The sequence below is a fragment of the Passer domesticus genome, chromosome 1 (assembly GCF_036417665.1).
Source record: "Passer domesticus isolate bPasDom1 chromosome 1, bPasDom1.hap1, whole genome shotgun sequence".
Classification (NCBI taxonomy): domain Eukaryota; kingdom Metazoa; phylum Chordata; class Aves; order Passeriformes; family Passeridae; genus Passer; species Passer domesticus.
The window spans coordinates 34,811,366-34,836,429 of NC_087474.1; the positions used below are offsets into that span (position 1 = coordinate 34,811,366).

General features: G+C 40.6%; 1 protein-coding gene and 2 long non-coding RNA genes across 4 annotated transcripts in view; 1 reads left to right on the forward strand and 2 right to left on the reverse strand.

The window, feature by feature from the left end:
• RFTN1 (raftlin, lipid raft linker 1) overlaps nt 1-18,114 on the reverse strand; it is a 95,517-nt gene extending 77,403 nt beyond the window's left edge. The window contains exons 1-2 of one of the 2 annotated variants that reach the window (XM_064413675.1): nt 17,747-18,114; nt 7,410-7,565 (exon numbers count right to left, since the gene is read on the reverse strand). In XM_064413675.1, the coding sequence (XP_064269745.1) occupies nt 7,410-7,554 (145 nt within the window). In that variant the 5' untranslated portion in view covers nt 7,555-7,565; nt 17,747-18,114. Of the gene's footprint in view, nt 1-7,409; nt 7,566-17,709 lie in introns of both variants that reach the window. The other variant, XM_064413695.1, reaches the window with a different exon arrangement.
• Nucleotides 828-4,064, reverse strand: LOC135296813 (uncharacterized). Its single transcript, XR_010358815.1, has 3 exons — nt 3,816-4,064; nt 2,578-3,117; nt 828-1,390 (listed from the first exon to the last, which is right to left on the reverse strand). It is a non-coding gene; the product is annotated as an uncharacterized LOC135296813 (long non-coding RNA).
• Nucleotides 4,199-4,997, forward strand: LOC135296815 (uncharacterized). Its single transcript, XR_010358821.1, has 2 exons — nt 4,199-4,459; nt 4,856-4,997. It is a non-coding gene; the product is annotated as an uncharacterized LOC135296815 (long non-coding RNA).
• Nucleotides 18,115-25,064: the final 6,950 nt, after the last annotated feature.

Below are 25,064 nucleotides of genomic sequence, written 5' to 3' on the forward strand. Positions count from 1 at the left end.
TGTGTGTGTGTGTGTGTGTTAGAAGAAAAAGTGAGTGCAGGCAGTCTATCACAACAAGGATCTAGATACAACCAATAATTATGGAAAGCAGAGCTTCCACTTAGAAACTAAAATACATCTCACAGTTGTGCATCCTTATTTAAAAAACAGTAAAGTTCAAATCTAATGACTCTTTCCAGCAATTACATTTATGATGTAATTTATGGCATTTATTAAACTCCCAACATATGGAATGCTCCTTTTATGTCAAATTGCAAGTTTCCCAAGAAAAACAAGTGAGTTTTTTAAACTGCTACAGCAGGAACATTTCATTTTGCTGTGACTTACAAGTGGCAAGTCCTGAAGGGTTACTGGAAATTATCTCAGCTGGCTGGAGCAAGTCAAAGCTATGGATTTGATCCCTGCATGGGCCATTCATTTAAAGAGCTGGACTCAATGATCCTTGGGGGTCCCCTCCAACTCTGAATATTCTGTGATTCTGTATTGCCACAGATTGGAATCCACTTGAAACAGAAAACCAAGCCAAAAAATTTCATTTCTTCATATTTGCTTTAACAGAAAGCAAAACCCTTATGCTGGTTCTTTAGATCACATACATATAATCAAACTAAGTTGAATGAGATATGCACATGAACAAAGCTTTAAGAAAGGGGAAGCATTAGCAGAATCTGGGCTACAAAGAAGTAATCCATTGGCCTCTCCTGCTCATCATCTTTCTGCTCTGAACCTGCTAGACATTAATCTGCTCTGAAGCATTGTTTTAGTCAGTTATAGGCAATCTATACACAGTCTGGTTCAAGTTATCACATCTCATAAATAACCTAACAATATTTTGCCGTGCTAATTTTATTTCATCACTCCTGAGGACTAAATGGTGGTAACAGACCTGGTCAACTTGAAATACAAAACTCAAATGCTAATTTAATTTATGTTCTTCTGCTTACAGAAATGAAAACATAATTAAATAACTTTGCCAATGGGGAAATATTTGCTTTTACTAGTCTTAAATCAAATCACACCTGCAAATGCAGAGTTGCAAGTTTTGTTCTTTTTTCAGTCACACAGCCACTTGCTTGGAGTTTTTTTATTTTTTACGTTTGTGTTTTGGGTTTTTTTTTTCCCCGGGTGAATGGTGAAGTGAAACAGAAAGCAGAAGTCAGGCACAAATAACTGCTTAATGTAAATATTACTAACAGGAAGAGAAGGTACACATTGAAATCAACAACAAGTACTATGTTCTACAGCAAAAAGAATTTCCTGACAAAAAATGCATACCCTTTTCACAGGAAAACTGCTTCTCTGTCCCCTATTTGTACAACTTCCAGTGCATGACACTTCAATTTCTGAATCAGACTTCTTTCCTTCTCCGAGGACAAAACTGAGGGGGTTTCTATTAATTTAAATCAAAACTGAATTTTAATCTCAAATAAAAGATTTCAGTATGGATGTATTCTTAACTATTGATTCTAATATAATAATGTCCTATGTAAAGGTCTGCTGACACATTATTTGTGTCTTGTATTAGGAAAAAAATCAATAAAAATCAAAAGTCCAGCCATAGCAGTTTTAATAATAGTGTAGTAAGTGGTTTTCAAGCAGTATAACTGTCTCCAAAAAATGATGGTAAAGTATTCATATGCTTGTCAGAACTTGAAAGATATATACACTTTCAAATTTTATATATATACACACACATACATACATATATATCTATATCTATATCTATATATATATATATATATATACACACACACCCCAAAATGCCTCAAATAAGAAGATTTCACATATGTAGTAAATTTATTAAACTAGGAGTACTCTCCTGGTAATACACATGTCCTTAGACTACAACGCTCACAACATTCAAGCAAAAAATATGGTGGGAATGTTAGAATGTAATTAATAACCTTACTTTTAAATAATTTTCTTTATGTTGTTCTTCGGGTTTTGTTTTTGAGGTTTTTTTTTTACTAAAGAGACAAATTCTTCACAATCAGGATAAAAAACATATGTTCATGTATTCACATCATAACTTTAAAATTTCTTTGGGACACGTGAAGTATTGCTATTTTTCATTCCATCAAAACATCTGGATTTTAGTGGTTTTACAGCACAAATGGCTTGTTCAGAGTATAGCCTTTCCCCATTTAAAAAAAATTTATACTCCATTCCATTCTCATCACATGGCCAGCATATGCTTCATGCCAACTTTATTCAAGGCCAAAACCTATCGTAACTCATCAGGACAATGAATTACTACAGGAATGTAAAGCAAAACAGAAAAAAAAAATTCCAATCAAGTCAGTAAAAAAATTCCCCTAAACACCAAAAAATTCCATACTATTCTGAGAAGTGAACAGTGAAATTACTATCAGATTCCTGGTTTTTCTCAGAAGGTCATCATAACTGAAGAGGTGAAAGAAAAGAAAGGATGCATAAGTTAGCTTAGTTTCTGTATAATCTGTCAAAGCAAATACAATTTTCCAAAATAAGTAGATCAGATAAGAGCAAGGAAGGAATGCAGATTATTGAAATATTTCTCTTTCCAACAAAATACCAAAACAAAACAAACTAGCTTACCCCATAGAGGCACTGTTGAAAACATGGTTGCTTAAGACTATTCCATCTGCCAGCACATATCCTCCTGAGATTTGCTCACCATTTGCCTCTTATTTCCAACAAAACTTGGAGATAGCAGAGGTATAAGATGATCATTCTTCATCCCATTTTTTTAAATAAGGCAAAGGATGCAAAATAGAAAGAATTTTTGACTTTTGGGCAGGTGATACTATCTTTTGTTGTTTTAGGGTTTTTTTAGTAAAGGCCTGAAGTATTATAGAGTAGACCCTAATTTGTCTCTTCCAGCTTTGTGGCAAAAGGTTTGCTATAATTCTTTTATTTTCCTTGGTTTTTTTATTGTTATAAAATTCAGTTATTGCAACTCAACATTAGTATTGTCTCTAAGGCAGTGAGAAGACAACTTCCTCTGCCTGTCTTCCAACATTTTGATGAACTAGCAATGAGCCACCCAATTCACAAATATAGTAACGTCTTCTTCAGAAGTAAAAATGTGTGATGATTTCATCAATTTACTTTAGGTGAAAACTGATGTGGTTTCACCTGAGGAGAAAAGCAGCCCATAAGCTTTGGACAATACACATGACCAAAGAATGGAACACAGAATGACACTGTCAAGGGACAAAATGGAAGACAGACTAGGATTTCTTGGAAGAGGCCACCTTAACCAGAAACAATAAAGATCAAGCTCAAAAGCAGACTTATAAAGCCAACAGCTCAAAACAAGCACGCCCACCTCAAGCCTGAAATGTCTTGGCAAAGTGCCCCTTACTCCTCAAATGCCAATATACTCTAGATAATCCTTTGCTGATCACAATTTACATGCTTTTTCAAAAAGTAAAGGACAGTGACAAATCCAGCCACTTTCATTCTGGAGAACCATGCAGATTATCAGTGCTGTGGCACACAATGGAAACTGATGTGTTCTTTATAGCCTACTTTTCTTAACACTTCACTTTCAAGTAAATCAATTTCTAACACTGGGAAACAGAAATGAAGCTTACACCTGCAACCTTAATTCTGTCCTTTGCATCTATGCATTATTTACCCAGCACTCAAGTAAGTGATCAAACATTGTTATCCACTGGACATACACCTGCATCAGTGCCAAGCAAGGCAAAAGTTCAAAAATAATTTAAAAAATTTAATAAACGAGCATATTTTCTTACATTCTTTTAGTTGTGTATGTTAGAAGGTAAAGAGTAACCAAAGACAGCCAGCAAGCAAAGTTAAGTTTCTACCTAACTTTCCAGAAAAAATTATGATCAGGACAGCATTTTATCCCTGTTTTCAAGAGAGCAATGCTAAGGGAATGAGCATTGCCAGAAGGTCAAGGGAGGTGATGCTGCCCCTCTGCTCAGCCATGGGGAGGCCACATCTGGAGTGCAGTGTCCAGTTCTGGGCTCCTCAGTACAAGACAAACATGGAGCTTCTAAAGCAGATCCAGCAGATACCTACTAAGTTGTTCAAAGGTCTGGGGAATCTTTCTTTCAACAAAAGTCTGAGGGAGCTGGGCCTGCTCAGCCTCAAGAAGAGGCAACTGAGAGGGGACCTCATTAATATGTATAAAATATCTAAAGGGTGGCTGTGAAGAGGATGGAGCCAGGCTCTTCTTTGTGATGCCAACAACTAGGACAAGAGGCAATGGACAGAAGCTGATGCACAGCAAGTTCCACCTGAATATGAGGAACAACTTCTTTACTGTGCAAGTGATCACACACTGGAACAGGTTGCTCAGAGAGGTTGTGGAGTCTCCCTCACTGCAGATATTCAAAAACCATCTGGACTCAATCCTGTGCCATGTGCTCTGGTATGACCTTGCTTGAGCAGGAAGGTTGGACCAGATGACCCGTTGTTGTTCCTTCCAACCTCACTCAGTGATTCTGTGAGTTCATAATAGTGTGAGCTGATTTAAAGAAGGTTCTATTTCTCTTCCTGACAATGTGCTCCCTTCACGTCAATCAACTCCAGCATTCTTCAGACTCTTCCACAACACACAGATACGGCAGAGGATAACCAAATGAAAAAAACTGCATAACCTGCCAGATAGACGAGTTAAATCAATTCACAGAGCTGATAGGAGGCAAGGGAGAGGAGCAGGATTTCCCCACATACAGCTGCAAAAATTTACAAAAAAAAAAAAAAGCAGCCAGCCAAAGTGCACTTTAAACATATGCCACATTCTGGAACTGATCTCTCTGTGATTATCTGGGTATCAAATTTTCAAATATATGCAGTTCTAAACTGCAAATATGACCAGCATCCACCTTTATGTCTCAAGCCAACAGGAGCTGCTTTTGGAACACAGGAAGAAATGCTAACAACTTGGAAAATTTCTGGCAGTAACCTGTGAATTAGCTCCTACCTGCAACATGGAGATAATCACATCCTTCTCACCATTAAGATTAAAGACTTGTGAGAGATATAGTTGTCAGAGCAATCATTGCTATAGAAAAGCTACAGAGAAAAATGAGTACCTGTCTGCACTACCAAGCTCACTAGCCCTGTAAATATGGCCTAGCACAAGAATACAATAAAATTATCCGTAGCCACTCATAATTTAACATGGCTTATTCTAAAAACCCAGTGAAGGAGAAAACCTGTGGAAAAAATGATGTCATCATATACATACATACTGGAAGGGCTCAAGTAGAGACACAGATGACAGACTTCTCAATCCAAATGGTTTTTTTACACCTCTAGGAGCATTTCATTCTTAGAAGCCTCCAAATCCACACAGCTATAGGTGAAACACTCATTGTTAACTCTGTTTATCTGCAGAGGTTATTTCTCAGCAAAAACATAAATTAACCAGCCATGGCTTAAAAAGCCTGGAATGTCATAACACTACATAGAGCAACACAAGCCTTCACACACCCACAACTAGACAGGGAGGGAACTGCCAATCCCTGAGCCCACAGTCATATGCGATAACTAAGGAAAAAGAGCAGGAACAACAGCTCCATCCCCCCCACATCTGCCTATCTGCTGACATCTTCAGAGACTGGAGTGATGGGGATACAACATGCCAAAGCAGAACTCAGCAGAGCTGGAGAGCTTATGCTATTTGGCAAGCCCAAGAATCTGATAGAAGTGCTTCTACTAACAGTCTCCTTAAAGCCATGCCTCCTAAAATTGTATTATAACAATCTATGATGAGTAAGAAAATCTTATACAAATATGCTTTACAACAAACCTATGCATTTAAGCAGACTTAGAAAGCCTGGGTTTAACTTTTTCTCTTTTTACCAGACATTCTCTGTGTCTGAGGCCAGCCACATCGCTAACACAAGTACCGATTCTTCCTCCACAGAGTGTCAAAGATGAGACTCCATGAGAGAACAGGAGAATGCACATGGTAAAGCTTGAGAGACACTCAGACAGAACAGTGATGAACATTCCAGAAAAGCCCAGAGAAGCGTGTCCTCGATATTAATTCATTTTCACTAATGACACAACTTGCAATACATCTCAGTAAAAGCTGTCAAACTATCAAAGGACATAAACAGTTCACTTTGAAATAAAAACACATAAATGTCGAAACAACTGCAATACATAAACATGAAAAAAATTCCTCTACCATTTGCTTGGTGTTCTCAATAACAGCAGTGCATCCCAATTAGTGTATCAAAAAACTTAAGAGAACACAAATACAGAAGACAGGCACTCAAAGCCTGCAAAGACAAAATTTCTCAATTCTCACAACTGCCTACAAGAGCACAGTCCTATCCAATCACCGGTGCTAAACCTCCACCTTTTTCAAACTCAAGTTTGCTTCCAGCAGGTTTTAAGACCAATTCCTACTACTCTGGGCTGACACCCTGAGCTGCACGAGGTGTCTCATCAAGGGACACACCAGCAGCTCTTTGTCTCACACCATGAGAGACACACGGCTCCAGCTTCTCCTTTGACCTGACTTACAAAACAAGAGAAGTTGCAGCACATTGCAGGGCACAGAGGCTCTACCTGGCACCCTGCCAGCCAGCTCTAGCACATTTTGGTGCTGTGTTGTTTTATATATAGCAAGAAGCAGGTCCCAGCCTTCTGCTCAAGCTTCAGATTTCCAAATGGTGTGAGGAGTAATTGCTTGTTGAACAGGCTAATTCTGAAGTGAAAGAGGGCACAGGCAATGGTGTGAGCAATACTGGCAGAGATGCCTGACGTCAATCAGCAAGGAAAAAAATGGAATATCTATGGATTGTCAAGAATTAAAACAAGACTATTTCAGACTGAAGAAAAAAAAAACAAGGTAAAAATTGCATGAGACCCAATCTTCACCCCTTTGATGATTTAGGTCTTTAGTGTCTCCCACTATCCTGTTTCCACCTACATGGGTGCACCTGTAAGTATCTATAACCGCATAAGAGTTATTTATGGCAAGCTACCAAAACTGAAGACACTAACTTCAGCCTCTCAAAATACCTCTCACAGAGCCCAGAGGGCATGAGGGGAGCAGGAAAATGAGCAATAAAGTATATAACCCTGAATTGCTTTACCATATGAAAACTGGATAAAATGCAAATTAAGGAAAAAAATGTCCACATCAGAGTAAAAACACAAACAAAAAAAAAATCAAAGAAAACAAAACAAATAATAGGGGCAGGGTAAAAGAACCTAAAATCTGATAACCTGTAATTAGCTGTAAGGCTGAAAATTAACACAAAATTCTCGCCAAGATCTCTGCATGGAAGCATTTTGACTGAAGATAAGGCATTACTTAAATAGACTGAAGACGTTTTAAGAATTTAACTACTATTCAAAAAACACTATGGACCAGTCAACAAACTTACTTTCATAGAAAAAAAAAAATCTAAAGAAAAATATTATGTACTTACTATCATTTAGTGTCGTGAAGTCCAAGAATCGATATTCATAGCAAACATCTATCTTGGTTTCTACCTGGGGCCTCTTCAAAGTTGAATAGATATTACCAGGTCGTTTTTCATCATGCTTCTCTAACTTGTTCAACCCACAACCCATTTCAGCAGCTCCTGATACAAAGAGAAAGGGAAAAGGGAAAATGCGTAAACATGATTAACTTTGAGTTTTTTCTTTCTGGTTTCATGCCCCACACTAGTACATTTGGGTGATTTTTAATTTTTAAATGCAAGCTGCCTACAAACTAGATAAAATAATGTAATTAAATAAATGCTGAGATAGAAGTATATACTACTCATATCTACCCTCAGTCATACTGTTATTTTATTGGAAAATTGACAGTTTAATGTATGTATTTTGCAACTTCCAAATGTATTCAATGGCACACTCTGGAAGACACACATTTCATTATAAAAAGTAGCTGAAAATGCAAAATAACTTGCTAATATTAAGGTTGTCAACCTAGTAACAATTTCTATATATGCAGTTACTAAGAGAGCACCTAGTATTAACTTTTTTACAAAGATCTCTGTAATATGCAAATTAATATCTAGCCTTGTAATTTAATGGAAAAAGCAAGTTCTCTCTACAGCGAACTACCTGCGTTTACAGAACAACCTCACTTCCTCCCACCTCATTTTTTTAGGAAATGGCACTTTACAAATCTGTCTTCAAAACAGAAGAGGCACCTGGCCACATAATTGCATTAGATAAATCTAGTTCTCTTTAATAAGCTGCCAGCCCACAACGTTTTAAAAGATTATTCCTGATAACCATTCCTGCTACACATTAAATGTTTCTCAATATGCTGCACATTATAGCTCATCTGAGTATGAAAGAATGGAAAAATTACTTGCTGAAAATATTCAGGTGATCCAAACCCTCTAATTCCTCTCAACAACACTGGTGGGGCTCAGGCAAATTATTTCAATCAGCATCAAGTACAAAAACCAAGAGTATGAAGACACACCAGGTAGGCACCTGAGGTTTTTCATCACAACCCACTTAACATCCTGTCACCGCCTACACGGATAAAGTCATGCTCTGAAAACAGGGAGGGAAATGCAGAAGCAACACCCAGTAACAAAGAATGGTTCCCACAGGCTACCCCAGATGCTCAAAGGCATGGGATCCATTCAGTGTAAACACACTTCAAGGAGCACCAAGGTCAGTGTCACAGCCTCCCTGCAAGCTCTGACACACAGCAGTGAGCACCTGGGAAAGTTCAGTCACAGATCAGAGCTGCCTTTACCTTGACAGTTTATAAACCTAAAGCAGAGAATGAAAACCTTGCTCAGGTACACCATCTCCAAAGAGCTGCTCGTAAGCTTATGCCATAGCTCCACCCCCAAGAGCTTAGAAAGTTAAGCAGACATACAGCCCCAATGTATTTGGAAACTACTTGCAGAAAATTACCTACATTTTTATTTATACTGTGGTTTAGCTTTTATAAATTTTGTTCCTTCCTCATACTTCCTTGCAAAATCGTTCTTATTAATAGTTCCCAAATCCCTTGCTGTATTCTGCTATGATAAATGCATTCAAGCCCTTTTCTGCTATTTCCTAGACAGGATCTGTGGTCCCTTTATCACCCCACTCACACTCATTTGCACCACTGTTCTCATTTCTCTACATGAACACAGGTGGCCATATGCTCAAAATGAGATCTTAACAAGGCTTATGAAAATAACATTCATGCTTCCCTGTCTCTAGTGCAAATAATACACCTACTGCACCTAAAATCATCATTCACAGCTGAATCATCACATTCACAGTTTACTGACAACTTCCTAGCAGACAAAGAACCTGTTTCTCCTTATTTTTACCCAACACAACTAACTGAGAAGTTTCCAACTAATCTCTCATAACTTTTCTCTATTCCTTTGTGCTTCTACTACTCAGTAATAGCCTCACCCCATTCTCCAGCACCCTTGGAAGAAAGAGCTGGAAGTTTTTCTGGGCTCAGCAATACCACCCACCTTCTTATCATGTGCAAAGTCCATAAATGCACACCTGCATCTTCCTGCAAAGTCCCTAATAAACAGATCAAAATAGGACTGAACAATACATTGAACTTGAAAAAAATTACACAGTAAATATTTGATCACGTAGAACCTGGAAGCAGAAAAACCATTTTCTATAAAGACTTTTAGCATTGAGAAAAAAGGATGATGTGATATTTGTATTCCCGAAGTTTCAGTATTTGGTGGATTCATCCAGCAAAAAAACATCCTTCCCTGATTATTTTGAAAGAAAGGCAAAAATTACTTTAACAATTTCTATCAATGAAATCGAGGTTTGCAGACTGTTTTTTTTTTTTTAATTTGGAATTTAAGGTTAAAAATCCTTGTGATCTTTTCATGTTCCCAAAGTGATACTTTTTACCTTTTCTTTTTTTTTTTTTGTAATGACAACTATTACCATTAAAGGATTATTCTTTCATATATAGAGCAGTTTCTTCTTTTGCCTGTACAGCATTATTTGCTTCAGTCTAAAATGTTATTTATTTTAATACATAAACATGTGTTGCATATTAATGAGCCTAACAAGACACTAGGTATTTTTCCATGAGCTATAATGGAACACATCTAGCAGCATACCTGTGCTAAGGATGAATTAAGATAGCAGTAAGTGTTAGCAAGTGTACCAAATTTCTTCTTTCAGTGATTGCCCAGTAAAATTCTTACACACCATAAGTATACAGCATTTTGCAAGGAAAAAAATTCCATTTCAGAGGTCATTCCACTACAGTGCCTGCAACCTTTAGTTGTGCAAATAGTCTGAAATCCACAGGACTCTTAGACAGTGATGGCTGCAGAAGGAGGCCTTGGGGACTCTGTATTTCACATCGCAGAGTGTTTTGCATTCTTGCCCAAACTGGGGTGAAAGTGCTAAAAATAAAAACCTGCACTTCCAGCAGCAGCCACAGACACTCTCCTGTGCTTCTCCCACAAACATTTTCTCAGCCCTTTGGAGAAAAACTCCTCCACCCTCACTACCCATGTGAGAATAACCTCTACAAACAGAGACAACCCACAAGTCATTTAGCATGGGGTACCTGCCCACTTGGGAACAGACTGAAAACATGCTTTTTTTTGTTATTAATTCCCTGAGTGTCAGTGTTCCTAGAAGACTGATTTTCATCTTTGTGCTGTTTAGCTACAAACTTCAAGCACCATCCTTGAGGATAAAGGCTTCCTCACATTTCGCTAAGTATAGGCAGTTGTGTTACTTAAAGCAGGCATATGGAAAAGGATGATGAAAAAAGATCCTTTCACTTTAAAAAAATGAGGGATCAGGACAAAAACTATGTTTCACAACATCACAATCTTTCCACAGTAATTAGAACACAAGTGCTACAGCAGTAGAAAACAAATCTTAAAAAATAAAGTTCCTATTTTAACAGAGGAGTCTAAGTATGAAAATAATTCCACAGAGGTAGGAATTCTTAAAAGTTTTCTCAAATATACTGATGATGTGTATGACAAGTCATCACTCAATCACCAAATTCTGCTCAAAATTATCCCACAAATGTCCTTCTGGGACAGCTTGCTTTATAACTTTTCAAAGGCTTTTAACATCAGTTATTACCTTCTTCCTTTCATTCACAGCGAAGTTAGCGCTGTTCAGTCTTCCCACCATCATCTGAAAGTATCTCCTTGCTTTTCATTTACAAATCTACTTGTCAACAAGACATTGTTCACCTTCTTAATTTTCTACATTGCAGTTATCAAAGAGTGCTCTAAAAAGTGTTCATCACTGATGCAATCGAAGTAATCTAAATTCACTTCGATGCACATTTTCACAAGGTATATTACTTTGCCCTAAGACATGCTTAAGGTTATTGTACTACATAGATTTATCCTGGCTTTCTATACCTGCATGTGAATTCCACTTTTATTCATATTAAACCAAAATATTATCACAAGTATTCACTTTTTAGCAAATTAAAAAAAAAAATCCTTCAAAGACATTGCCAAATTTTCAAATTCTTTTTGCTCTGCAGTAGGTTCTAAGACAAATATTTTCTTATTCATTAATGCAGAAATTAATTATCAACTCAGAAGTTCTATACTTAGGAAAAAAAAACTTGGAAAAGTAACATTTAATGAAGAACATTAACCCCTAAAATTATGATTTAGTTATGGGCTTTTACAACTACACATGCCAGAAAAACTAATTCTGTCCAGAATCTCACTTAGTTTGCAAATTAATCTTGCATGTGCTCTATGATCTTGTTGATCTCAAACTGTTCACGTGTTCAGCCACATGATGACAAAACTAGAACTGAAACCCAAATCTCACAACAGATTGGGGTTTTTTAGTCTCCATCTTCACTTTAACTGCACAAAGCATCAAGAATAGAAAGTATGCTGAGCTGCAGAACAACAAAGCCTAGTCAATTAATTCCTTAGTTTCTCTCGTGAAGGCCAGCAGAGGCCTTCACTGGTTAGCAAAGGAGCAGCTTGCTCCTGCAAACTGAATGCAAAATCTACCCCAGGATTCATACATCCCAAACAAACACACAACTCACAAGCTGCAGAATAAACCATTTGCTGCCACCTCCTCCTCCCCTGTACTGTCCCGCATCGTGTATTTTAGGAGCAGAGGAGCTCTGGAGCAGCTGGAGGCAAAGGACAGAAATCTATGCCAGCATGTGAAATGACCTGCCCCTGAATGCTCCTTGTCAATATAAGTTTTATTGAAGCCAGTACCATCCTTTGCCATGAAAAAGAAAAAAACCCAAACAAAAAATTACAACAAACTGTAGTCACCAAGACAACAAAAAAAAAGCCAGCAGTATTTCCACTTTTAATCACCTCTGTGATCCATGACAGTGAATGTATCTTGAATGTATCATAGGAATTTTTATAGCTCTTTTATAGAGATGTGACAAGTTCTCAGCTGATGATCTCTGAACCTCAGCTTTGCTGTAATACCCTCTTGCAGCTCGAATTTTATTTCTTGGGTTGCTAGTGTGTGTTCAAAATAGATGAAATACAACAAGTTCAGAATTAGCAAAGAAAAAAGATAAAATAATACCATGTAGCTAACAACTTATTTTCTTGTTAACAGTGATTCAGTCCCCAGGATTCCTTTTCAGAAGGAAAAGAGCACAAAGAAAATAAGGAAAAGAAAAACAAAAAAACCCCTTGCCTTCTATCTGCTTTTCTTTTGGGGGGTATACTGGGGAATAAATGAGGCTAATCTTCTGATTTATTGATCCATCCTTTCATGAAACTCCCTAACAATTTATCTCCAAGGAATAATAATGAAAATTACACTGAAATGTAACAGAACCACATGGCTAATGGAAGCTTGAATAGATTACCAGAATAAGTAATTTAAGGAATGCTTATCAACTAAGTACATATTGGCTAAACAGTTTATTTCAACTAATCAATGCATAATGTCAATGACTACTTAGAAGGATGATTTGAATATAATTCCAAAACAATAATTTTAAATACTTATAATCTTAGAGTCAACTGCTAAGTACACAGCATTAGACTGAATATTCTAGCAAATGTCTAAGTGAAATATACTACCAGCTGAAATAGGAACAAGGTAATTTTGGTACTTACAATGGCATCCAAGGAAAACATGCTGTATGGAAAATTAATGCTTGTCAGCTTGTTTTTAAGCAAAATTAGTGAGAGCAAGCTTGCTCACATTAACATATTTAAAGCATTTATGGGCCAGAACTAGTGAACGTATTTTGCAAGCTTTATAATAAATTTATTTATTTTTTTAAATACATATCCTAGGTTACTGTTACTGGTACTGTTAACGTTCTTTTCACAAAATATAGAATATAATATTCTTATTGATGAATGCAGCAGCTGGAAAACAAGATAACTGCAATGTATTAACAGGTTTTCTCTCTTGATTTTGGTTAAGACCTTTCATCTTCATTCTTCCTTCCATGGGTAATACTTAGGTACCTCACAGGGATGCTGGAAGGCATTTACAAATAATTGCAGGACTTCACATTTGTTGTGCAGTAATGAGACATGCTTATTTTCTTAAACCCTCACTCCTGCAATCCTGACCTTTCCATTTTCAAAATAACAAGCACTTCATGCTCAGTTCACTTGCTGGTATGTGGTCACTTAATTCTTGCATCCTTCTCAGTCTACGAAACACCAGAGTGTTTAGTCCCCCACTCAGCTCCAAACAAACCCTGAGAGTGCTTGCAAATTATAGCCCAGTCCCTTTCCTAGCACAGTTACAGCAATGAAGCAGAGAATAACAAGGTAAAAAAAACCAGCATAACCGAAGCAGAGAATTAAAAACACCAGACCTGGCAAACTGGGTGTACAGGTAAACAAAGAAAGCAGAACAGGATGCCAGGATGATCCTTTGTCAGCTCCCAGAAAAGAGCCATGCTCCTGACTTCTCCTTTTTCCCACCCTGCACAGGTTTCCTTACCACTGCACAGGTTTTTTTGTGAGATTACACCACCTAACAGGGAAAGTCCTTACTAAGAGACACCCACTTAGTCTTTTTTTTTTCAATAGTATTACCATGCAGGATGATATGTAAGCATATATTCAATAAATAATGTAATAATTTTTATTTGTATGGAGGGATCTGTGCTTAAGTAACTGATGTTTACCAAACAATTTGAAACATTTTGAAAAACTTATAGATACAAGGAACAATTACCATAAATCAGTCCCATCTATTGTCAGATGTTACAGCTGACCAATTTTTTTTCACCACATACTTATGAATCTGACCAGTGCTGTCAGGATTTTGGACTTGAGGCTGATAACTAAATCTCAGCTTATAGGAAGGTTGGTGAAAGAATAATCCCAGATTTATCCTTTATGATTGATTTGATTTAAATTAAACTGTAGAGCAGCCCAAGTAAATCTGCAATTAAGGTTTTCAATTTCAAAAAGCAAATCTCAAAAACTAAGGAATTCATTAGTAAGATGAACAGGAATGAGCAACCGGAGGATGGACAGGGGAGGTCTGGAACATGTTTAAACTACAATATGAGTATCTGCAGAACTTGGAACTCAAGGAGCGACATGAGAATTCATAAGAAGGTTTCCAGACACAGTGAGATGAATTACCTAATAAAGAAGGAAATGTAGAATAAGCAGAGAGCTTAAGAGACAGGAACAAAGTTCAGCAGAGGAACAGTCTCGGATCAAGAAACACCAGCATAAAATGAAACGTGCCAGAAGCCAAGACATGCTGGAGAAGCCAAAGATACCACAACTCAACAGAAGCAGAACACAAATCAGGACTAATCTGGATTCATACCAAGAACTCTGGAAGACCTGTCATGATGAATTGCAGCCCCAATTGCTAGAATTAAAAACCAAACTATTTCATCGGATTTGGTACTGTCTCCCAGGGAGACAAGAAAATGTACTGACTACACAAAAAAACAGAGAAAAACATCAATTGGCTAATTAAGACAATTGCTAGTCTAGCTTCCAGAGTTTCTAAGCTTCAGGAAGAAAGCAGAGTAATACACGGATAACTATGATACGGATTCAGGGAAGTTAGAACAGACTACCCTGACAGGACTTGTAAACACAAGTTACAAAGAAAGCACAGCACTAGCATGCAGCATGTCAAATAACACGCCAGCATGATAACATGATTTCAACAAACTTTTATTAGGTGCTATTGTTCTCATTGCAGCGTTCACATCACCAACGTGGGCTCAACTCTGCTGCCCTGCATGACACGCTTACTTTGCCCTGTCCTGCAAGTCACCAGGCCACCTCTGTGGGCTCCCTGCCACCAGCCACGCTTAAACTCCTCTAGGGAAACAGCTGGGTTGTGTGGGTGTGTGTGGGCACGTGAGCAACAGGGTGGGAGGAAGAGGAGCAAGCAGGATCAGAGAGAAGTGGTGGAGGACTAAGGCAAGCGCTGTGCTAGCGGTGGGGAGCAAAGTGAGGAACAGATGGTTGGTGGGAGACCCCTGCTTCCCACACCACCCACATCACCCTGTAACATTCATCCAAAATATTTAGTACTTGGTGATACCACAACACCATCTTTCAGTAAAGCAAAAGATTCAGATAACAGCACATCTTTCTACAAAATACTTTTAGGCAGTGTATTTCTGGTCAGGATAACAAAGTGTTAATGTCACTGAACAAGCACAGGTAAAATTTATGCCAAAATACCATGTGCAAATGTTCAAGCAAGTTGCCTCCATGTGACAACAGGAGACTACCAGGATGCTAAGAAAGAGTACTGTTATCAAGAACACAAAGAGAAATCATAGCAGATTAAAAAATAAAGATTGAATTAACCTGACAAATGTATGCACAGGAATGTTAGATATGAATCCAACTTTCTTTTAAAGTTAACCCCACACCACTTGGAACCCACTGAGAACAGGCATGAGAAACAGATGCATATTGCGATGTATGCACAGCTGCTTAATGACAGTGAGTAAAACCATGGTAAAACACAAAACTACAGACTTGACAGTCCTGTGTTCACTGCCTTTTGCTAGTTTGCCTTGGAGTAGAACCCCAGCCATCTGATGAAGACAAAAAGTAAAGTAGATCACTAGTGCAAGGTGTGAAGCTCTGGGATCTCACATGAACTTAGGGATGGAATAGAAGTTATGCAAATATTTTTTATTTACTTCAAATAGAGACTTATCAACTTTGATTTTTATTCTTCACAAGTCTGTGACCCCAGCTTTTCCACCACAGAGTCTGAGGCCAGTTCATTATACCCAATATGGTATTTGTGTTTCCCAGTACCACAGCTCAGAACTCCCTTAGGGTATTTAATCACAGCTGTATATACTCATTTCATGCTTCATTCTCAGACTGGGGAATGCCAACATTCAAGAGGTGGAAAGCCCCTTGTCTAATGTAACTTACTTGAGGTTAAGCTAGATTCCTAAAATAACCCTTCATTCTGAGACTTTTCTTTTTCCCTACAAAAACCAGAAATTAAATACACATATGTGACCACTAGCATTGTGAAAAAGAGGGTTATTGCTACTAACTTGTTATTCAATACCAAGATCTGAAATGGACTGGATTTAATAAAAATAAAACATAAAAGCAGATGTATAAAAATATCTCCCCTTGTAAGCTAGAGGCCAGCAACATCTTGATAAGGTTATTCTCCTACAAAATAAATAAATACATTTTTTAAAGGGAATAAAAATTGAAGCAGTATACAATCAGACCACAGCTTCCAAACTTTGGCTGAAAACATTATAGAACATTCTTTCAGGTATAGTTATATTTTTATTATTTTAAATACAGCATCCTCTTTAGCACAACAGCCACCCCTACCAAGAGTGCAGCACCGCTCCTGTCCTGCCACACAGCAGCCTCTGGCTCAGCTCGCTCCTGGTCCGAGCGGGGAGCGCTCTGGAGGGAAGCACGCTCAGGCGTAATGGAGAACAAATGTCTCCATTAATTATTTGACTAAGCCGAAAGTATCAAAGAAGAACTGTGAAGTCCATTCAACTAAATTCCCCCTTTCCAGAAATACACAGGCTGTAAGAAGAAGCTGTTTTGACAAGAATTTAGACAAACCAGAGAGAAGAGAGATGTATTTCACACTCAGACATAAAAACGCTGAACCACGGTCACACTGCCTCTTCATACTGTAAGAAAACCGCGCTGAAACAACATCAAGAACTTGAAAAGGCAATAAAATTGGAAAACAGCGACTGTAAAATCCCAGACCCCATCCAGCCACACGATGGCACGGCACCGCCGCCTCCAGGTGCCCGGCATGTGAGTGAGGAGCGGCGCCGGGCTGGGCGGGCAGGCGGGCGCCCGCCCGGCTCCCTCCGAGCTCCCTCCTCTCCCGGCTCTGCCTCACCGCGGCGGGGCTGGACGCAAACAACCATCCCACTGGCTGGAAGTGCTTGCCGGCGATGCCGCCTCCGGTCCGCCCCGGAGGGCTCCGCGCAGGCAGCCCGGCGGAGCCCGGCAGTCTCCGCACCCACGGGCTGACGGGACGGCACCGCCCGCCCGGCGGGCTCCGCTCCAGCCCCTCGGCAGGACCGCAGCGAGCGGACCCTCTGGAGCAGCTGCGCAGCCCGAACCCGGCCGGGGAGCGGGCGGGAGGCGGTGCCCTCCCGCGCCGGGCTCCAGCAGCCCCTCCGAACCCGGGCACGCCGGCCAGCCCGCGCCCCGCTCCGAACTTCGGGAGCCAGAGGACCACGACGAGTCGGAGCCCCGGAGCGGCTTTCCCCGCTCCGGCGAGCAGACCCTGCCCAGCAGCAACCCCCTTCCGCCCCCTCACCAAGTTTGCCCGCCGAGCCTTGGGTGCGCGACAGTACCTGGGGCAGGCAGCGGGCGAAGCGCAGCCCGGTGGTGCTGAAGGATGCCCAGCGGGCGGAGACGGCCCGCCCCGCTGACAGCGTTTCCTCCTCCTACTCCGGCTGTCGCCCGTGCCCGCCCGCCGCGCTCCGGGGCCGCTCCCCCCTCGGCTCCGCGACGGGGAGGTGCCGGGCAGCGCCGCTCCGCCACACGGCCCCGCCGCCCGCCACAAAGTTTGTGCGGCGCAGGCCGGGGCGGCGGCTCCGCTCCCGCTCAGGCCGGCCGGGGGCCGCGGCCACTTCCTCTTCCTCCGAGCGGCGGCGAGAGCCCCGCGCCCAGCCCGAGGAGCGCAGGGAGCGGGCAGCCGCGCTTCCCGCCCGCTCCAGCGGCACAGCCCGAAGGCGGATTGCTCCGCCCGCCGGCCAAGGCGGGAAGTCCCCCGCGCACTGCCCACCTCAGCCCTCACCGCGGCCCCGGCCCAGCTCCCCTGTACTCCCCCATCATGGCTCACGATACAAACCGGGAGGAGTGGCTGATACGTGGGAGCTTTGTGCGGCCTTTCAGAGGGACCTCGATAGGTTGGAGAGTTGGGCAGAGAAGAACCGTGTCAAATTAAACAGTGGCAAATGCAGGGTCCTGCATCTGGGGAGGAATAAACCCATGCAGCAGTAGGGGCTAGGAGCCAACCTCCTGGAAAGCAGCTCTGCAGAGGAGGACCTGGGGATCCTGGGGGACAACAAGCTGTCGATGAGCCAGCAGTGTGGAGCAAAGAACGCCAAGAGAATCCTGGGATACATAAGGAAAACCACTGATAGAAGGTCATGGGAGGTGATGCTGCCCCTCTGCTCAGGCCTAGAGAGGCCATGTCTGGAGTGCTGTATTCAGTTCCGAGCTCCTCAGTACAAGACAGACATGGAGCTTCTGGAGCAGGTCCAGCAGACAGATTTCTTTCAAGGAAAAATTCATTTCCTTTCGGGAAGGGAAACGAAATCTTGCGATTTCAATGGGGATCAATTGGGCAATCTTTGGTCCATGCCCCTGCACTTCCTGGCATCCCATGCCTTCTGATGGCTTTGACTTTGGCAAAGATTTTTTTTTTCAGTATCCATGCCATGTCAGTCATATCTTCACCTCAAAGTTCTGTCTTCCTCCTTGATTTTTTTCCCCTGCTTTTGCAGCATCTTTGAGGTTAGTTTTAGCATGCTTTGGTCCTTTGCACTGCACTTCATGCAATCTTAGTCCATTTTCTTGTAGTCACTAAATATCCCAGTTTTCTTTTTTTTTTTTTTCTTCAATTGCATTTCCTTTGATCCTATCTCCATTCCAGAGTAAGTCCTTCTGTTCTGTTTGCAGGATTTCAATGGGGATCAATTTAGGCAAACTTTGGTCCACATCCCTGCACTTGATGGCATTACATGCCTTTTGATGGCTTTGACTTTGGCAAAGTTTGTTTGGTTTATTTTTTTCAGTATCCATGCCATGGCTCTCATATCTTCACCTCAAAGTTCTGTCTTCCTCCTTGATTTTTTCCCCTGCTTTTGCAGCGTCTGTTAGGTTACTTTTGGCATGTTTTGGTCCTTTGCACTGCACCTGATTTCCTCCCAGACCATTTTCCTGTAGTCCTTAAATGTCTCCATTTTCTGGTTTTTTGGGTTTTTTTCCAGTCACATTTCATTTGATGGCATCTCCTTTCCAGAGCGTTTCTTTCTTTTCTGGGTCACAAGATTTTGTTTCCTTTCCCGAAACAAAATCTTGCGATTTCAGTGGGGAGCAATTGGGCAATCTTTGGTCCATGTCCCTGCACGTCCCAGCATCCCACGCCTTTTGATGACCTTAACTTTGGCAAAGATTTTTTGGTTTTTTTTTAATTTTCCCAGCATCCATGCCATGTCAGTCATATCTTCCTCTCAAAGTTCTATCTTGCTCCTTGATTTTTTTCTCCTGCTTTTGCAACATCTGTGAGGTTAGTTTTAGCACGCTTTGGCCCTTCGCACTGCACCTCATGTAATCCAGGTCCATTTTCTTGTAGTCCCTAAATGTCCCAATTTTCTGGGTTATTTGGGTTTTATTCAGTTGCATTTCATTTGACTGTGTCTCCTTTCCAGAACGTTTGTACGTCTTTCTTTTCTGTTTCGCAAGATTTTGTTTTCGAAAGTTGGTCAAGGGGGGATCTTTCTTACAACAATCGGCTGAGGGAGCTGGGCCTGTTCAGCCTCAAGAAGAGGCAACTGAGAGGGGACCTCATTCATGTGTATAAAGTATCTAAAGGGTGGCTGTGAAGAGGCTGGAGCCAGGCTCTTCTTTGTGATGCCAACAACTAGGACAAGAGGCAATGGAGAGAAGCTGATGCACAGCAAGTTCCACCTGAATATGAGGAACAACTTCTTTACTGTGCAAGTGATCACACACTGGAACAGGTTGCTCAGAGAGGTTGTGGAGTCTCCCTCACTGCAGATATTCAAAAACCATCTGGATTCAATCCTGTGCCATTTGCTCTGGGATGACCCTGCTTGAACAGGGAGGTTGGACCAGAAGACCCAGTGTTGTTCCTTCCAACCAATTCCAGGTCAACTGAGTTCAGCTCCCTCACCCTCTCCTTGTAGGACACATACTCCATCCCTGGCCTTGTTGGCTGACCACTGAGCTTGTCCCAGCTTGTCAACAACTTTCTTGGCACTGGATTCTGGGACGGGAATGACAATACTGGACACAGTATGTGGTCTACAAGAGCCCTAGTGAGGGCCAATACCTACCTGTGGATCATGACTTTTTCCAAGCTGCTGCCATGCTGTTGCTATCTTTGTTGGCTGTGGTCATGCTGCCTACTAGCAAGCCTGCAGCCTTTGCAACAGAGCTGCTACCCAGACAGGCTACCCAAGTCTGAATCTCTGCAAGGTACCCTCCCTTCCCAGAGGCTGAGTGTTTGTCCTTGTTAAATTTCAAAAGTTCATGCTGGCTTGTTCTTGAGCCTGCCCAGTTCCTTTTGGACAGCTGCCCAGCCCTGAAGCTGCTTGATCACACCTTAGTATGCAGCCATGTGCAAACATGGCAACAGTGGATCCTGTCATCTGCTCCAAGTCCTTGAAAGACATGTTAAAATAAAAGAGGATCCCACTTGCTTCTGCCCTCCAGGCAAAGTGCAACCCATTAAACTGCAGCTTTCTCACCCCAGCTATGCAATGAGCTTTTTACCCACCCAGACTACAGAGTCCTAAGCACATACAAAAATAGCACAGGAGCCAGTGCCTAGCACCTTACTAAAGTTGCCATGGCATCAACTACCATCTCCATGCCTGAAAATGCCTACATTTTGTCAAAGATGGCAAACATTTGATACAGCTTGATTGCACAGAGAGCATCTGCTTTCAAGGCATCAGCCAGATCTTCTCAGCACCCTTAGACACAGCCCAGAAGCCAAGCCCAGCCCAGCCCGACTTGTCCAGGTCAAGTTCTCAGAAGAATCCTTCTGTTGATGCTCATCCACTGCTGGTAGCTCTTTGCTTGCTCCAGTCGTGCCTCCAAGCACACAGTTTGGGCAAAGGCAGCTCTGAGTACATCAGCCTTACCTGTGCTCACATTCAACAGCTCTTCATGGTCCTTGTCCAGCCCCTTACTGTTAACAGAGCTTTTTGAAAGCAACATCAGATTCCACAAGCCCTTGTGTATGTCTACACTCTTCCCTACATGCTTTGATATTTCTGTAACTCCTTCACTATAACCTGTTCCACCATGATATTTTTGCCATGAAGTTCAGTCAGGTGTTCCCCACTTAGTGTAGCTGGTATCCCAATTCATCAACATCATTTCCTTCTACTTGGATGTGCCACTCTTGCATCAGGAAAAGGCTCCATTAAAATCTGCCTGCCTTCCTAGGCTCCCTTCACTTTTCAAAACTGCCTCCCATTTACCAGTTCCTCAAATAAGCCAAAATTTGCGCTCTGAATTCCAGAGACTTGATATCCTCACTCCCTTCAGGATCTTGATCTCCATTGTATGACCATGACTACAGCCAGACTTGCCATTTTCACATTCCTAGACAATTTTTCATTGTTACTGGACATCCATTAGTGCAACACCCAGGATATGTACCAAGAAAGCTCCCTGAAGTTTGCTGGTTTGTTTCCATCCCACCATGTTACTCATCCGACTGGCAGGAAGCTTCACTCCTCCCCAAGAATCAGGATCTGTGACCCATAGATGTCACAGAGTTGCTATTTTAATTACCTTTCATTGAGAGTAGCTGGCCTGTAATCCACCACTGTCACCCTCTGATCTTTAGCGTTCTCAGCCGGTCTGATTGTCAGTCCAAGAGCTCCATACACTCCAGCTGCTTGTTTTACAGAGAGTTGTCTCTCCAGAAAAACATGTATCCATCCCAAATGTAATGCCTATGGACCAAGTCTGGGACTTCGTGCACCACCTTCACTGTACTTTCCCTTATTAGGCCAGAAACCTGTTCAGCATCTCCTAAAACACCCTTGACTAGTATGGAAACTACTTGAAGTCCTTGGGCACAGCAGGTACAAATACATTTGCTACACCTGGTCCACTTGAGAATCTCTCCCTACTGTGTAGGTGCATAAACTAAATTAAATTATGTAAAAATATATAAATAAATCACTACATTGGCACATTAAATCCTTCCTAAATGCAGAATATTTCTCTATTAAATGCTGGTATTGTGATGGATGACATCTATTTGAAAGTATTCCCCCCACTTTTCCCTCAAGTGCCATCAGGGAACAAAAAAATTTCTTCAGTGGCCTCAAGTCCTCTTAAAGCACAACCAGCACCATTAGCAAGTAGTCAGAAGCCAGAAGTGTAGCATAACACACTGGAAATGAAGAAATCAAATTAGTTTACCAGCACTAAACTATGAAACAAACACTAGCAATTCATTTTGTCTGGGAACTTTACTCATCTCCTTTTTCTATTTCCTTCTGTGTGTTTTGGTTTTATCCTCTTCATTTCTTTTAATTATACACAGAGATTTTCCTCTTTCCTTGCCCTCTATCATTTTTCCTCCACTTATTAGTTTCTCTGGCTTTCCAGCCACGTGAGAAAGCAGCATGCAGTCACATCAGGGTGCCACGTAATTGAGCTGTTTTTCTAATACTACTGTTAAAGCATATGGGGAAGGATTGCTAAGTGTGTAGGGAGAAGTGAGAGTGCAGCTTTCCCTGTATTGTAAACACATCAGGTCAGAGATGGCTCCAGAAGGAACATCCTAGGCACCAGACCATGCCAACACCATTGCAGATCGTACACCTTGGGGATTGAATTGAAAGAATGTCCAACAACACTGAAGACTTTTGCTGGTGCAGAATCTCTTGGATACATAAAGGAAACTAGAAAACCAACATTCCTGGATGTCTGTAGATTGTTATGAAGTAGCAGTCCTGTACAGATGGAAAGTGTTTCAAATTAGTGTTTATAACAGGTCACAAAGCACAAACCCAGACACTACCAATCATTTTTTCCACTGCCCACTTCATAGTCATGCATCAGACATGACTGTGAACTTACAGCCATCACATATGAGGTGTTTTGATGCACCATTTCAACCTGGAATTCCTCTACTGCAGCCTTATATACATGGCCCATTAGGGCAGTTCTGCACTTTTCAGTAGAGAAAAATTGGAATTGAAAGTTGGTTCAGAAAGTTGGATGCTAACATGCTCTGACTACAAAAGCATATTAGAGAAGCAGCAGACTGATTACCTGAACAGGATACCTCTATTATCACCTATTTAGGTGTCCCAATATTGAAATTATGTAATTCATGCAAGCTGAAACAGCATAAAATCTAAAAAGATGATGTACATCTAAACTATTCTTTTTAGATTACCACTGTGAGAATTTCAGAATTCAATTCTGACTTGCTAGTGTTTAAATATTTTTTAAAAGTATGCACTTCTGACATATTTTGGGGTTATTTGCCCCTTTACAAGCCATTTTGATTAAGACTTGTTAAGATACAATCTAGAACTTAATCTGCAATAGATATTTCATGTGGTACTCCAAAAACAGCCAATAGTCTTTCCATGAGAAATCTGATCAACTTGAAAAAATCCTGAACAAGCATCCTAGATATTTCAGAGTTGTGGTGAAAAAAATAAATAAATAAACAAACAAATATATATATATATATATGTACACACATACACACATCTCCCTGCAGAGCACTAAACTACTGCAAAACAGTAGCAATCTAATTACTTAATTAAGTATAAAATACTACTCTAACAACCATTTAACTATAAACATTTGAAGGACCTTATTGCTTTAATCAACAGTAAGACGTTGCCCCTAGACACTCCATTAGGGAATATTAGTTTGCCCTGGGAGTTAAGAAGAGCTTTAAAATGTTTTATTTCTGTGTCTAGTCAGTGTAATCTCTCTGGTAAATCCACACATTTAGCAGCGCAGAGCTCTACAACCTCCTGTACCACAAGCAGGAGTGATCACGTTTTCTATTTGCACTTTGTAGTCCTGGGTGCAGCTGAGTAAAGCAAGTTCAGCATAGGTGTAAATTGCTACTGGTGGGGTATTTAAGAATTCTGCTTGCCCAAATGTCTGTGTGTATTTTGGCCTAGGCAGAGAAGACTACATATAGTGAAAAGTGGCATGAAAACACATGCACAGCATTTCTGTCTTGTGCAAGGTGTTTCTCGTTATGCCACCACTTACTTCACTATTCCAAGCACTATTTGAGCAACTAATTGGGAAAGACCCACACTACTCTAAGTCAATTTTTTTTTACATGACACTCAATGCAATGCCAGTTGCTGTTATTTTTACTACAACCTTAGACTCCAGCATTCAAAGTAACCACATCCCATTTTTCTAGTTTTCACACTTGTATAAAAAAGACTTAAAGCTCATTTAGAATAAAATTTGTTCCCTCTGTCAAAAAGCAACAGACACCTGCATCATCACATTGAACAGGATTTGGCAAAACTTAATTACTTCTGACTGACTTCTGTTAATCAGAAAGAGATACCAAAATATCAATAAAATTAGTTTTACATCTACCACTCTGCAAAATCAAGTTTGGGATCTACTGAATTTTTTATTAACAAGACAAAATAAGAAAGAAAATGCAAAATCAGAAAAACTAGGCTCCATTTGAGGTAGACAAGACATTTAACGTATTTTCCTCATTTATTGTTACTGTTAGTTTCAGATCACCAGTGCAAGCTGCTCTGAAACATCTTAATTACTCAACGATCAGACTTTTTTCCTTATTTGATGAAAAAAACGTTTTTGATTTCTAGTTTGTATTTGGGTCCTAGTAGTAGAAAGTACCTCTGTCTTACCAATGCTAAATATATCATT